The sequence below is a fragment of the Mesoplodon mirus genome, assembly GCF_964341445.2.
Source record: "Mesoplodon mirus genome assembly, chromosome: 12".
Lineage (NCBI taxonomy): Eukaryota > Metazoa > Chordata > Mammalia > Artiodactyla > Ziphiidae > Mesoplodon > Mesoplodon mirus.
The window spans coordinates 63,837,140-63,854,280 of NC_138988.1; the positions used below are offsets into that span (position 1 = coordinate 63,837,140).

Consider the following 17,141-nt stretch of genomic DNA (forward strand, 5'->3'; position numbering starts at 1 on the left):
TTGACATACAAAATCCTGTACATATTTAATGTAGGCAATTTGGTGAGTTTGTATGTAAGTATATGCAGTGAGCCATCACTGCAATCAATGCCATAAACATATCTGTCACCTCCAAAAATTTCCTTCCTCCCTATTATTATTATTATATTAAAAAAAATAAATTTATTTATTTATTTATTTATGGCTGCATTGGGTCTTTGTTGCTGTGTGTGGGTTCTCTCTAGTTGCGTTGAGTGGGGGCTACTCTTTGTTGCGGTGCACTGGCTTCTCAATGCGGTAGCTTCTCTTGTTGTGGAGCATGGGTTCTAGGTGTGCAGGCTTCAGTAGTTGTGGCACGTGGGCTCAGTAGTTGTGGCTCGCAGGCTCTAGAGTGCAGGCTCAGTAGTTGTGGTACACAGGCTTAGTCGCTCTGCTGCATGTGGGATCATCCCAGATCAGGGCTCGAACCCATGTCCCCTGTGTTGGCAGGCGGATTCTTAACCACTGTGCCACCAGGGAAGCCTTCTCCATGTCTTTTCATGACTTGATAGCTCATTTCTTCTTAGTACTGAATAATATTCTTGTCTGGATAGTCCACAGTTTATATTTCCTTTTTGGAATCTTTGGATAATGAATCATCCCTAATTTTCTCTGACTGTATTAAAATCTATTTTCTTCCTCCCACCCAGATTTTTGTTTTGGAATTTTTCAGTCCTACAGAAAATTGAACCTCATAAATATATGAACATTTATTTCTATAATTTTTTTTTTGTTGAGCCACTGGAAAGTAAATGAGACACTGTGCATTTCTCTCCTAAAAACTTTAGCTTATATCTCCTAAGAATACTTTAATTCCATTATGATGTCCAAGAGATTTAATATCAATACAATACTATTTTCTAATATGAGCCCATATTCAAATTTTTCTAATTGTTTAAAAATTGTTCTAAATAGCTATTTTTTTCACCTGATACAACCAAGATTTGTGCACTGCATTTGGTTGTGTATTAGTCAGAGTTGTTCCAGAGAAACAAAACAAATACGATGTGTGTGTGTATTTACATTATTTATAATGTATTTGTCAATATATAATTGTATATTTATATACCATATATATCAAAATAAATATTTATATTTTCATGTGTGTATATATATATATATATATATATATATATATATATATATATATATATATATAGATTATATATATAGATTACCCCCTAAAACTTTAAAAAGTTTTCTGTTTCAATGATTATTCTGTTGTTTCTTAGAATATTTATACTTTCCCTTTCTACTCTTTTTTGTGTGATTATGTAAGCTTTTGGTTTCTCTACTATGTTGGTTTTTATTTAAATATCTAACATTGTAATGTAATTATTAACTTCATTGATATTTCCAGTTTTTTAAACTTGTTAATCTATATTCTTTCTATCTTTTTTTCTTATATTTTTTCTATATTTCATAATTGGGAATTAAATTTATTTATTATCATTCTTTCACTATTTTTTGCTCTTAGTATATAAATTATAATTTTTTTTCTGATCATTACTCCAATTATACCCCCTTGATTTTAATGTGTAATGTTGCCATTAATATTATTTTTTAGAATTTTTGCAATTTTGGTTTTATTTTTGTTTTTCCAAGAGTTATTTAAAAGTTAAAAAAGTTTTTTTTTTAGGTTGAGAGGCATTTAATTTTGATTCTGTTATCAGTTTCTGGTCTTCTTACACTGCAGCAGAGAATATTATTTGTATAATTTCTTCTTTATGGGATTTATTGAATTTTAGTCTTTGAACTATTATATGTTCAGTTTTCAGGAGTATTCCCTGTGCATATGAGAAGGTGAATCTCTATTTTGAGATGTGAAACTCAGTATCCATTCATTAGATCTATTTCACTGACTATCTTTTTGAGATCATCTATATACTTAATTTCTGGTTTGTTTGACATGCTTTGGACAGAGTGTGATTTGTTCGTGTCCCTCTTAATGCATTTCCATCTACTTCTCCTTCCATCTTCTGTTTCGTGAAGGTGGTTTTTATGTTGTTTGTTGCATAGTTATTTGCAACTGTTATAACTTCATTTTGAATTGTGGCTTTAGCATTATAAAATGTCATTTTTGTCTCTTTTAATAATTTTTAGCTTGAATTCTGCCTTGTCTTTACCAGGATTACATTTCTCCTTTCTGATTATTTGTATTGTTTGCAGAAACAATGCCCGTCCTGCTGTTGTGTAGCTTTATTAAGCTTTTTGAATCACTCTGTCTAGTTTCTCTTCTATCAAGCATGGAATTGGTCTTTCCTTTCTAAAGCAGTCTGAAGTATTTTTACTATTGACTGATAGGATTGGTCTTATCTCTGTCATAATGATTATGTTATAATTTTATTATACTTACTATGTGCATTATGCTGTATTTACTATACTTCTTTCTTAATGTGATCTGTTATTTTTTCCTTTTTGCTTTTATTTGGGATTTAGGAAAATTTGTATATTTTTCTCAGTGGTCTTTTTTTTTCTTGCAGTTTCATTGAGATAATTGACATACAGCACTGTCTAAGTTACATATTGTGAGATGTTTACCACAATGTTTGGTGAATGTGCATCAACTCATATAGATACAAAAATATAGAAAAAAATTTTTTTCTTGTGATGAGAACTCTTAAGATCTACTCTCAACAGCTTTCAAATATACTATATAGCAGAGTTAACTACTAATGGTCTTTATACTAATACCTTCAATAGTCTATAAAAATACATTTTAGAGTTCCTTTATGCCCCCTTTGCCTTACTTAGGCATATATTATTCGTTTTATTAACTTTAAATGATACCCTATCATCTATGTGGCAATTAATCAATTTATTCTATTTTCTTCTTTCCCTTTTCCTTTTCTTCTTAATTGTTTAATCATACTTTTACTTTGTCAGATCATATAATATTTATAAACTATTTTTCCACTCTTTCCCCACCTTTGTTTCAAATTTGCAATTAATATATTCAATGTTCATCACCAGCCCCTTCACCAATATCCCATAGTCATCATTTGGGCTGGATGAAACTTCTCCTCTGGTATATTCCTTAGGAAGGGCTTGTGAACACAGTATTCTCTGAATTCTTATATTTTAACATGTTTTTCTATATTCTTGTTACTTTAATAACAGCCTGACTGTCACTGTTTTGCCATTGCCATTATCCCTTTAAACCCTTATCTGCTGCTTTTCACTGCTTTTCTCTGAATTTCTTTGAAATGTAGCTTCATTGTTGTCCTGTATGTTGCTGAGACCAAGGTAATTGTCTTTGCCTTGTAAGTGGCTTTGTCTTTTTGCATGAAAGCCCACAGTGTTAAAAAAAATACTTTATGTTGGGCTTCCCTGGTGGCACAGTGGTTGAGAGTCTGCCTGCCGATGCAGGGGACACGGGTTCGTGCCCTGGTCCGGGAGGATCCCACATGCTGTGGAGCGGCTGGGCCCGTGAGCCATGGCCACTGAGCCTGCACGTCCAGAGCCTGTGCTCCGCAGCAGGAGAGACCACAACAGTGAGAGGCCCGTGTACCACAAAAACCAACCAACCAAACAAACAAAACAAAAAAACTCTTTATGTTTAAAGTTTAATAGTATAAGTTGTGTCCCAGAATTAAGAATTTCAGTTATCCCAAATCCTGTCAATAAATAGATTCAGGACTGTTAATTCTGGACTATTCTCTTGGATTATAGTTTTAAATAGACATTCTATTACATTGTTTTTGTTTATATCTAAGGACTCCAATTATAGACATGTTAAGACTTCTTTGAATGTCTTCTACCACTATCACTTTCTGAATCTTTATATCCTTCTTAGATGGAAATATTAAGAGAGATAAAGGGAGAAAGTGACAATAATACAATAATATTAGGGGACTTTAACACACCAATTGTATCAATGTAAGATCATTCAGACAGAAAATCAATAAGACAACACTGGTCTTAAATGACACCATAAACCACTTATACTTAATAGATATCTATAGGACATTCCATCTAAAAACATCAGAATACACACTGTTTTCAAGTGCACATGGAATGTTCTCTAGGGTAGATCACATGCTAGGCCACATAACAAATCTCAACAAATTTAAGAGGATAGAAATTCCATCAAGCAATTTTTCTGTCCACAATAGTATGAAATGAGAAATCAATTACAGAAAGAAAATGGGAAAAACAAAAACACAGAGACTAAACTTTCTACTAAAAAACCAATGGATCAATGAATAAATCAAAGAGAAAATCAGAAAATATTTACCTTGAGACAAATGAAAATGGAAACAAAACTTTCCAAAAGATATGGGATGCATCAAAAGCAGCTGAGAGAGAAGTTCATAACTATATAGGCCTTCCTCAATAAGCAAGAAAAGTCTCAAATAAGCAACCTAATCTACCACCTAGAAGGATAAGAAAAAGAAGGACAAATAAAGCCCAAAGTCAGCAAAAAGCAGGAAATAAAAAAGATCAAGAGGAAACAAATAAAATAGAGACAAAAAAAGGAAGAAGAAGAAAGAAAGAGAAAATCCCAGAAAACATCAATGGAAACAAGATAAAGAAAATTGATAAATCTTTAGCCAGGCTCACCAACAAGGAGAGGATCCAAATAAACAAAATAAGAAAGGAAAGGAGAAATAACAACTGATACCACAAAGAGAGAAAAACTCATAAGACAATACTATGAACAATTATACACCAATAAATTGGACAACATAGAAGAAATGGATAAATTTCTAAAATGTACAGTCTCTCAAGACTGAGTCAGAAGAAGCAGATGATTTGAACAGACTGATCACTAGAAGTGAAATTGAATCTGTAATAAAAAAAAAAAGAAACTTCCAGTAAACAAAAGCCTAGGACTGGATGACTTCCCTATGGAAATTTAACAAACATATACAGAAGAATTTATACCTATCCTTCTCAAACTATTCCAGAAAACTGAAGAGGAAGTAACACTCCCAAATTCATTCTATGAGGCCACCATTACCCTGATGCTAAAATCAGACAAAGTCACTACAAAAAAAAAAAATTACAGGCAATATCTTTGATGAATGTAGATGCATATATCCTCAACAAAATATTAGTAAACTGTATTCAACAATACATAAAAATGATCATACACTATGATCAAGTTGGATGTATTCCAGGGTCACAGGAAGCTTCAACATATACATATCAATCAATATGATACACCACCTTAACAAAAGGAAAGACACAAAAATCATATGATCATCTCAATAGATGCAGAAAAAACATTTGACAAAATTCAACATCCATTCATAATAAAAAACCCTCTCATCAACATGAATATAGAGGGAATATATCTCAACATAATAAAGGACATTTATGACAAACCCACAGCCAAAATAATACTAACAGTGAAAAGCTGAAAGCCTTCCCGCTAAAATCAGGACCCAGACAAGGATACACACTCACACCACTTTTATTCAACATAGTAATGGAAGTCCTAGCCACAGCAATCAGAAAAAAAAAAAAAAAAAGGCATCCAAATTGGAAAGGAAAAAGTAAAACTGTCATTACTTCCAGATGACATGATACTATATAGAGAAAACCCACAAGTCTCCACCAAAAAAGCTATTAGGACTAATAAATAAATTCAGTAAAGTTGCAGGATTCAGGATTGATGCATAAAATGTCTGTTGCTTTTCTATGTACTAATAATGAACTAGCATAAAGAGAAACCAAAGAAGAATCTCATTTAAAGTTATACCAAAAAGAATAAAATACCTAGGAGTAAACTTATCCAAGGAGGTGAAAGAACTATACTCCAAAAACTATAAAACACTGATGAAAGAAATGGAAGATGACACAAAGAAATGGAAAGATATTCCATGTTCTTGGATTGGAAGTGAGAGATTTCTGCCTATGCTCTCTTCTAGAAGTTTTATGGTTTCAGGTCTTACATTTAGGTCTTTAATTCATTCTGAATTAATTTTGTATATGGTGTTAGAGAGTGGTCTAATTATATTCTTTTACTTGTAGCTGTCTGGTTATCCCAGCACCATTTATTCAAGAGACGTTTTCTCCATTGTAAATTCTTGATTCCTTTGACCATAGGAGTGTGGGTTTATTTATGGGCTCTCAGTTCTGTTCCATTGATCTGCATGTCTGTTTTTGTGGCAGTGCCATGCAATTTTGATTACTGTAACTTTGTAGTGTAGTCTGAAGTCAGGGAGTGTGATACCTCCAGCTTTGTTCTTTTTTCTCAAGGTAACCTTGGCAATTCAAGGAACTTTGTGGCTCCATATAAATTTTAGGATTATTTGTTCTGCTTCTGTGAAAAATCTCATGGGTATTTTGATAGGGATTGCATTAAATTTGTAGATTGCTTTGGGTAGCATGGGTATTTTAACAATATTCACCTTTGACATAAATCATAGCAATATTTTTTGGATCTGTCTTCTAAGGCAAAAAAAAGAAAGCAAAAATAAACAAATGGGAACTAATTAAACTTAAAAGCTATTGCACAGCACAGGAAACCCTCAACAAAACAAAAAGACAACTTATTGAGTGAGAGAAAATATTTACAGATGATATGATGTACAAGGGATTAATATCTCAAATATATAAACAGCTCATACAACTCAATATAAAAAAAAACCAGTTAAAAAATGGACAGAAGATCTGAATAGACATTTTTCCAAAGAAGACATACAGATGGACAGCAGGCACATGAAACATGCTCAACATCACTGTTAGACAAATGCAGATCAAAATCACAATGAGATATCACCTCATATCTGTCAGAGCGGCTATCATCAAAAAGAACACAAATAACAAATGTTGGAGAGGATGTGGAGAGAAAGGAACACTTGTACACTGTTGGTGGGAATGTAAATTGATGCAGCCACTTTTGAAAACAGTATGGAGGCTTCTCAAAAAACTAAAAATAAAAGTACCATGTGACCCAGCATTTCCACTCCTGGGTATATATCTGAATAAATTAAAACACTAATTCAAAAAGATACATGCACCCCGGTGTTCATAGAAGCACTATGTACAATAGCTAAGATATAGAAGCAACCCAAGTGTCCATCAACAGATGAATGGATAAAGATGTGGTGTATATACACAATGGAATATTACTCAGTCATAAAAAAGAATGAAATTCTGCCATTTGCAACAATGTAGATGGACCTAGAGTGTATTATGCTTAGTGAAATAAGTCAGACAGAGGAAGACAAACACTATATGTTATCACTTTTATGTGGAATCTAAAAAAATAAAATAAAAGAATTTATATAACAAAACAGAAACAGACTCACAGACATAGAGAACAAACTAGTGGTTACCAGTGGGAAGAAGGAAGAGAGGAGGGGCAAGATAGGGATAAGGGATTAATAGATGCAAAGTACTCTGTGTAAAGTAGACAAGCAACAAGGATATATTGTACAGCACAGGAAAATATAGCTGTTACTTTGTAATAACTTTAAAGAGAGTATAAACTATAAAAATATTGAATCACTATGCTGTACACTTGAAACTAATATAATATTGTAAATCAACTATATTTCAATAAAAATAAATACATAGATGAGAGGGGAAAAAGACATGAATATATAATTCTCAAAACCAAAAAGATGTAAAATGGCTCTTGAATGTATGAAGATGTTCAGCTTCACTCATAATAAGAGAAATACAAATTGAAACCATGCCAAGATATAATTACCCACCCATTAGGTTGGCAGAAGTTCAAAAGCTTGATAGTACAGTCTGCTTGGCAAGGCTGTGAGAAAACAAGCATTTTCATACATTGCTGGAAGCAAAGCAAAATAGTACAACCCTTACAGGGATATGTGACAATAATTGTGCCAGGCAGAATTGAAAGTGGCCACCACCTCCTGGTGCTCCAGCCTTTTCATAAACCTCTACATTTGAGTGTGCCCAGGACCTATGACTTGCTTCTAATCAACAGATGTCACTCCTGTAATGATGTTACATTATGAAAAGCTCCACTTAGAGCCTGCTTGCTCTGGGGAATTTCCTTGCTGGCTTGATGAAGTAAGTAGCCATTGGTGGCAATGAAACAAATTCTGCCAACAAACTGAGTGAATGTGGATGAAGATACTTCTGCAGTCAAGCCTCTAGATGAGAAAACAGACCAGCAGACCTCCCAATTAGCACCTTATAAGACCCTACACAGAGAACTCAGTAAAGCCATGCCCAGACTTCTGGCCCCAGAAATTATGAAATAATCAATATGTGTTGTTTCAAGCAGTTAAAAAATAATTCACTCTGCCTAAATTATAATGCCAAACCATAGCGGTACAAATTAAAAAATAACGTTATTTGAAAATAGTGTATCCTGAAGCAAATCGTAAGAGTAAAGAACTGTTAAAACTCCCATTCTTTGGTGGCAGCAGACTAGCTAACTTTTCTGGATCTCTCCTTCTGTTTCTAGAGCTGTGCAAGGCACTTTCACAAAGGCTCTTATTTTATTTTCCTAAAAAATCTATGAAGTTGGGAATATCAATGTCATTTTGACATTAAGATCAGATTAAGAGCAATTAAAGAATTTACCCCAAAGTGCACAGTCAGTTACATGGCAGAGCCAGAATTCCAGGCCTGGTTTGTGTGATTCCCTTTATGCATGATGCTTTCCAAACTTCTTGTCTGTTTATTTGGTCAGCCAGGAGAAGCTTCCCCAGTCTTACATCTTCAATATATTCTCTGGCATGCTAGAGATGTGTTTACATACTAAGAACAAACCATGAAGTAAGAGCAAAGTCAAATTAAAGTATTTAATAACAAAGTAAGGATCTTCTTCCAAATTAAATTATATTTTAATGGTCACACACCTTCCACCAGATTTTGAGGATTGAAATGGCCACAAACTAAATTAATCCCCATCCTTTTATTTTTTTGTGGGTGAGTACCAAAGACCACCACATGAAAGGAAATACACAAGCAATGTAAGTTTCACATCTCTGTTTCGGATTAAATTTACTTGTTAAAAATAACTGGTTTCTTGTGGAATAAATCATCTTTGACATTAGCTGCAGATACTGGATTGAGGAATAATGTTAGCATGACATTTTCTCAATTATCTTACATCAAGAAAGAATTAATAATAGAATAGCAAAATGATAAATTAGAGGTGAGGACATGCTATATGCCTTTTTCTCCACGAGCCAAACATATTGGTTTATACCAGAATCTCCAGGTCATAAAAGCAATCAAGTGATCTGATTAAGTTCTGGTTACAGTATTGAATTTCATATACTAGTTGTGTATCACACTGGATAATTTTATAGAAAATGACTAAGCAGAAATCATCCCAATGAAACATTATTAAAAGAATGAAGAGAACTTTCCTACGTAAAGATTACTGGCCATCATCTTGTCATAATTACACTGCATAATCATCCAACAGCATATGCGATAGGCCTATCTGCAAATGTTTTTCCCATTTCCTTTATCTTCTGAAAATGGAGTACTTAAGAATAAATCATCCATTCCTCCTTCCTTAATGTGCTCCAATGTTTGCAAATCAGGGAACATATAGTCTTACATATATTCGTATATTGTGTGTTCAGCGCTATTCTAAGTATTCTGGGTGATTAAAACAAACAAACAAACAAAAAAACCTCACATAGGATGTGTTTCTTACCTTTAAAGAATGTGCAAGCCAGGAAAACAGTTCCTACATAGAGACACCTGCTGAACAATCTGGCCATTGTAAAACTCAGTGCCAAGTGAAAAGCCATACAAAGCCACTGTGGTTCCACAGAAAGGGGTGGGGGAGGGCAGAAAGGGTGTGGAATCTCTTTCTTAAGATCTGGGCTAGATCAGTGGTTCTCAAAGTGTCATTGCAAGACCAGCAGTATCAGCACCTCTTGGAAACTTGTTAGAAATGAAGATTCTTGGAATTCACCCCAGAACTACTGAATTAGAAACTCTGAAATGGGATCTGCCATCTGCAGTTTACCAAACACTCCAGGTGATTCTGATGCAGCTAGAGTTGGAGAATCACTGCCGTATATTATAAAGAGTAGATGCTGTTTTATTCATATGATTCTGTATCATTCTGATTATCTGTCCTAACAAGAAGCAGAAAGAATAAGAAGAAATTAAATTCTCAAATAATTGTGGAACTCCATTATTGATATATGTTGCTGATGGTTACTTTTTAAAAAAAAAATCTCCTAATTAGAATAAAATATTAAGACTGGGTTAATGGTCACCAAAGTAAAAGGAGAGATCTTTACCAACCAAAGTAGCCATGTAATCCCAAATTAGTTGTTTCTGCTGTTGGACAAGTCTCCTCCCGCCTTTAATTTATATACAGATGATCTAAACTACAGATTTGCTTAAGTACGACAATCACATATGACAGTACCTGGAGGTGAGAGAAGTTAAGCAAACTAATGACTTACAACTCTGCCATCCGTTCTCAAATCATCAGAATTAGCTTTCACATACATTTCTGGGTCCCGCCATCCAGAGTTTCTGACTCAGTAGTTCTGCAGCAAGGCCTGAAAGTTTACGTTTTGAAGTTCCCAAGTGAGGTGAAGCTGATCTGGCTGGGGTGGGGACCATCCTTGAGAACCACTAACACAGGTGATTCCACCTGATGTTATCAAATTGGTCCCGCTGTTCACCACTTACAAAATCATAAAATGTTGGTAGAGAGGAAAGTTGCCTTTAATCAGAATGCCAGCAATCTGGGGAGATGATGGACTCAGTGTCCTCCCAAAAACCACCTCCGAAGATTCTGCTCAGCCATGAAAGCTTTTAAAGGGAAACAGGAAGTAATCTCAGTTAATCATTGGGCTAGGGGGTCAGAGTGGTTGCCATCCCCCACCGCCCCCGTATGCCAGCTTGAGTGCAGACTTGTCAACTCCTCGTGATCTTTCTTTAGATCCTATCTTGTTCACACAGTTTGCGAGATTACTGAATGGGAAGCTAGGGAAAAATTCTGGTCATCTGGTAATTACTTATTCTTCATTTCTACTTCTTTGATCTACAGAAAGAAGCAACAAGTTAGGCAAAGTATTATGTGATCAAAATATTTGAAAGGTGTGCTAGGGCCTGAGATGAGTAGAGCCCAGGGGTGCCTGGTGTAAGGTTAGTGTCAAGACAAAGGGGTGCCCCCTGCAGAAAGCTCTTTCCTGCAAAGAGATTTTTCCTGCCCAAAGCTGCTTACACTGACTACTGCTGTGAGTGTCGAGTTCAGGATTGTCATTGTATAATTTCCCTCTGGCATTAGGCCCTGCCACAGCCCTTTTCTCTAATCGTTTAGGCTTTTTAACTTGTGGCTTTTGTGAATCTAACATCCATCTCTGTTTCTCTGATATTTTCATAAGATTTTCTGTAGAACCGTTGGGTAAGCAGGACCTCCCTGCCCTCTAGTTTGGTTAATTTACAGGAAAACATTATCCTTTTCCCTTCTATCCTCAACTGTCATCTAGTGTTTGTAAATAAAATTGGAACAGATGAAACATTTGGCTTTAGCTGGTATTTCACTGTGCTAATGAATTGCAAGAATTCATAAAAGTGGGGGAAGCAGTGTTTATATAATGTGATAAGGCTGGATTTTTTTTCCTAAGAGCTGATTGTGTTAGCCAAGTATTATTGGTTCTTCCCTCTGTGGTTCATTTTGTACAATTTGGGGAGTTCATTAGAATATGAAACTATGGTGTTGGCATATACTTCAGCGCATGTATTCTGAGACTTTTTCCTCCTTAAACTTATTTTGACTCAGGTATTTGAGTTATTTACAAGAAAAATATTTTCGTTTTTGTTTTACTTTCTCTCTTGCTCTCATGTAGGATGAAATGTTCTCTCTGGCACAATGCCAAGTGTGGCACAATTGTTTGCAGAGAACTTTGCTTGTTAAGATGTAATACTTTGCTGAGCAGACACACAGTATCAAGGCTCTTGATGACTGATAGGTTTCAAAAAGTCTAAATGTTTGAGGGTGTGTGTATGGTGTGTGTCTGTGTCTATTTCAAGGGACTCTCCCCAACCGCTCTTTATTTTCGTCCAGGCACTTTAATACCTGTATTGATCTGTGGATATTATACATTTTAGGATTAAATTCAACTAATACTTATTGTTTTAGTAGGCATAGTGTCAGATACGTTTTTACATGCTAGCAATTGATTCATTTGGGAAAAACTTATAGCGTTCCAGAAAGTGGGTGTAAAATAAGGTGCATAAATAATTTGAGCAGAGTAATTTAAAGATATATAACTGAAAACTATTATAATTTGAACAGTTACTTAAAATACACATTTTAGATATTTATTTTAAATAGATACTGGATTAAAGTGCTAAATAATTTCAAGTAATAACCTATAAATAGCTGCATTCTTAATGAAAGTTTTCTTTTGATTTTAAAATGCAACTCTTGAGAGGCAAGGTCACATTATGTCCGACAGGTGAAAAATTTTAAAGTAAAAATACAAATAGATATGAAAAAGACTGATATAAATGTGATATAAGTCACATTTACTTTGAAGAGAAGAATAATCCTATTCTCATAAGAAGTATACAAGTACCCCAGTTATTTTATAACAACTCAATTATCTGCTGTCATGTATAGATTTGATATTTATATAGTCACCTTATGAATTTCAGAATGAGTTATCTGATGTCAGGAAAAGTTGATATCAATAATCCATACAACAAGGACCTACTGTATAGCACAGGGAACTATATTCAATATCTTGTAATAAACTATAATGGAAAAGAACCTGAAAAAAAATACATAAAACTGAATATATATGTATAACTGAATCACTTTGCTGTACACCTGAAACTAACACAACATTGTAAATCAACTATACTTCAATTTTTAAAAAAAGAAAGGAAAGGGGAAAAAATACAGAAGTAATTTTTGTTTTTGTTTATATTTAACATGCTTTAGTATGTAATGTCACATATTATTATTTTAGTGAGCATATGTACAAACGGAATTCTCTATTTCTTTTTATCATTAAAAGGGAGAAGCAGGACCTCCAGGTGCTCCAGGGCAGGATGGATCACGGGGTGAGCCTGTGAGTATCTTCTTGATTCAGTTCTAAAGAATGACGTCCTTCTCCTGTCATGAAATCCTTTGACTATTTAAGTTCTCCTCCCAGATGCCCTATGCTTGTTCAGTGACTTCCAGACTAGGATTGTAGAAGCTCTTTGTGGAATACTGTAAAATATTAAAATATTCAATCCTCTTTTACAAACTGGGAAGAATTTTGCTAACAGGAAATTTATGTGATGAGTCTAAATCACAAAGTTCTAAAAAAAGACAAGCGTGGTGCTGAGACAAGGAATCATGGCAGTGGGATAGTGGAGGTTATTTAGATACAATCTCTCCTCCTAAACCAGCAGATAGAAAACTGGGAGTTACTAAGTGAGACTGTATCCCCTCTCCCACCCCACCCCATCAGCTCAGAGAAGGCAAGAAAGGACCCCTTATTCCTTTTTCTCTGACTCCTCTGTCTTTCTTGCTGAATGGTGGAGAGGAAGCCAGGTTGCTGTGCCAGGAGATGTACTCTGTTAGGAAAGTAATCAGTAGATTATGTATCTAAAGTTTGCCCATGTTATCCATATATAATTCTTCTGGGCTGTACTCTCTTCCAACTAAGAACATATAGCATTATGTTATTCTGTTATTTTGACAATTAATGAAAACTTCGTTGTTAGTAATATATCTCATGAAGATTGATCTTTACCATTTGTGAAAAAGCTTTGAAAACAGGAAAAAAAAAGAAAGTTTATATATTTGGTGATGCAAAGAAATGAAGGAAGACTCGTGGGTTGTGTGTGGATGCTGGTGTTAAGTATTTGTAATGAATGTTTTGGCCCCACTAAAAAGGATATGTTTACTTTATTTGTTCTATAATGTGGCAGCCAAGAAAATTAGTGGTGCTTAAGTTGGAAGGATGGACACTCTTAGAAAAATGCTTTAAAGCTAATTAAACACAGCTTATAGTAGCCAGATGGTGATTCATTCCTGCATGCAGATTGATAAATATGAACACTAACTCTTAGAATTCAAATTGAGGACAAAGGATGTATTTCATTGGGAAATGATTACATTGCTTTAAAGTACAATTACATGTACATGACTGTGCCTTGGAATCTAAAGGCTGGTATTGGTCAATCCTAAGAGTAATTTAGTCCTTAGGGTAATTTACATTCTAAGTGACAAATGATACCCAGTTGACTTCAATCCAGGTGATAAACTCAGTTCTAACACTTGCTAGATTTATTAGAATTTGTTTCAACTGTGTATCACTGTGTTTAAGGATTATAATCCTTTAGTCATTCATTCAACAAGCATTTACTGTCTGCTTTGTGCCAGACATTATATTAATTGAGGAGAAAATGAAGATGAACTTGTCAGGGTCCTGCCCTCCGGAGTCAGATGAGCCAATAGATGCAAACATCATATAAATGTTATAGAGGGAGGTGCGGGAGGCTTGCAAAGTTGTAGGAGATGTATATGATGCTAAATGAGTTTTGGTACATCATTGAAAAGGATGCATTCTTCTTGTTTAATAACCATTTATTGAGATATGATTCACATACTACTGTATAAAATTTACTTATTTAAAAAGTATAAGGATACATTCTTAAACAAGATGTTCTCTTAGCCAGATTGTGGAGTATAAATAGGAGTTGTCTTCTTGTTTGTCCCCTAAGGCAGAAACCTGTAACGTATTCCAAAATATAGAAATGAAAGAAATCGTGATACTTTGGGAAAACTGAAATTATGTCAAATTGCTTAGGATAGATGGAGGGGATGGGATAGAAATACTAGATGAGGTTGCAGGGGTAGGGAGAGGCCAAATCAAGAAAGGCCTTGTATGTCTGTGCTATTTGGACTTAAATCTGAGAGTAATCGGAGGCATTCAAAGGTTCTAAGTAGTGAAGCAAGGTGTTCAGAAATATTTAGAAAGTTTTAGAGAGGTCACTTGACAGCAGAAAAGAGAGTGGGTAAAGGGGGGCAGAGGTGGAGGGCAGAGCCCAGCAGCAGGCCAGCTGAGCCCTGCCACCTCCACCTCCAGCTAAGGCAAGAATATTCAGAGTTGGGAGAGGGAGAGTGGGACTGATCTGAAATGAACTAACAAAGCATCAGCAGAGCTCGGGGATTGACTGGATGTGGGTAACATGAAAAAGGATGACTCTCAAAGTCTTGCTGTGTGGATCGAGGCACAGGAAGACCAAGCAATAAACAAGAAATAGAGCAAGAAGAATTAATTTCATCTGGGGAGGTGATCCTATGATATTTTCACATCGGACAATAGCAAAGGCATTCAAATAAGAGGCGTATACTTTGCATCCTTAGAGTAGACATGGAAACATGGGGACGAATATAGTTCCAATAAGAAATAGTGGGTCAGATTCAAGACAGTTTTAGAAGAATTTCTGTGAATACTAGGTGTAGTAAGTTGAAAAGTGTTCCCCCCACCAGGATATCAGATCCTAATAACTAAAACTGATAAACGTTATCATATTTGAACAAAGGGTATTTGCAGGTGTGATTAAATTAAGGGTCTTGAGGAGATTATCCTGGCTTGTCTGAAGGGAGGATAATCTAATCAGTTGAAAGTCCTTAAGAGCAGAACTGAGATTTCTCAGAGGAGGCAGTGAAATTGGAGTGATGTGGCTGCAAGTCAAGGAATGCTGGCAGAAGGCAGAAAAGGTAAGGGATGGATTCTCCCCTAGAGCCTCTGGGGGAGTACAGATTTCCATCCTCCAGAACTGTGAGAGAATAACATTCTGTTGCTTTAAGCTAGCAAGTTTCTGGAAACTTTTTACAGCAGCCATGGTAGACGAGTACACTGGGCTTCTCATCTAGTCTAATCTTTAACAATCATTTATGTAATGAATCTATGTAAAAAGCCTGTGAGTCCTACTGATACATATCAAACTCTTTGTAGCACATGTGTTGATCAAAAATATTTGGGCTTAAAGCAAGTAGATAAGCAGGTTTAAATGACAATTTGGTTAAAAGTGAGACTCCTCAATCACTAATATTTTCTGATTCATCAGTTTGTTAAACTGTCATATGTTTTGCAAAACTTCTTTTGTCCACTTCATATTTTTCTACATCTTTGCATTATTCTATTTGGTAACTTTTAGCCCATATGTCTTCTCTGTACTATTATTCATCATATTGCACAATTGGAACAACTTAAATGTCTGATACTTAATGTGTTATGTATGTAAACTGTCATGTAAAAATATAATACTCTATGAATATGTATGCATAAGGAAGGATCTACATGGCAAACATGTGGTTTAGTCATGTTTTGGTTACTTTGCTTATTTCCAGCCATATTGCTTTTTGATGTCTGTTATGTTCCAGTTTTTGCTTGTCTGTGCTTTATTTTCTCCTGTGAGCATGTTATTGTTTTTGTAATACATTATTTAAAAATTAAGGCATGGCTTTTGCGTGTTGTGCAGTGTTTCTTTGTTTTTCAAACATATTAAGCTTGTCAGACTGCATTTCCATTTTTGTGCCAAGGAATGGAGAACCATCAGATTGCTTCAAGGAATGCTCAGTTGTTGGAAATGTGTCTTCCTAACTTGCAAAATCATTCTGATTTTACCTTGTGCAGTTAGGTGGACGGGGAGACAGGGCAGTACAGGAGCAGCAGCACACCAAATTTACTCATAGTTGAAAAACAATAACTGCACACATTCATTTTTGATCAAATCAGCTTATCGACCAAATTATCACATTGAACAGCTACTTGGCTTTGGCCAGTTGTTGTTGACCAAGTTACCTGAACTGTCATCATTTCCCCTGATGTTCATCATAGCTGTTCTATGCTGGTCCCAGCCTGATGACGTCCTGTGTTTAGTGTAGCATTTGTTCTCAGGCGTCTGATCCATCAGATCCCTAGTTTTCTGATCACCAGCCTGCCCACTGTGCACAGAGCATGATGACTCATGGTGAAGACTTGTAGGCAGGACTTGGGTTCTACTCTTGGAGCTGAGATCCCTGGAGCCCCATGAAGAGAGAAAGGATGCCACATTTCCTGGACCTACAGAGGTGAGCACATCTTTCTTAGTTAAGGATGCCTTAAGACAAGTAGATCTTTTGTTTAATCACCTTTTCTATGGTGCGATTATGTGATATGCCATGTTATGCATAGAGGTCAAAGGCATAAAAT

At 35.2% G+C, this 17,141-nt stretch overlaps 1 protein-coding gene across 2 annotated transcripts in view; it reads left to right on the top strand.

The window, feature by feature from the left end:
- COL21A1 (collagen type XXI alpha 1 chain) overlaps positions 1–17,141 on the top strand; it is a 179,095-nt gene that overhangs the window by 116,227 nt on the left and 45,727 nt on the right. For both annotated transcript variants that reach the window (XM_082637999.1, XM_082638000.1), the window contains one exon: positions 12,963–13,016. In XM_082637999.1, coding sequence (XP_082494125.1) covers positions 12,963–13,016 — 54 coding nt within the window. The remainder of the gene's footprint in view (positions 1–12,962; positions 13,017–17,141) is intronic.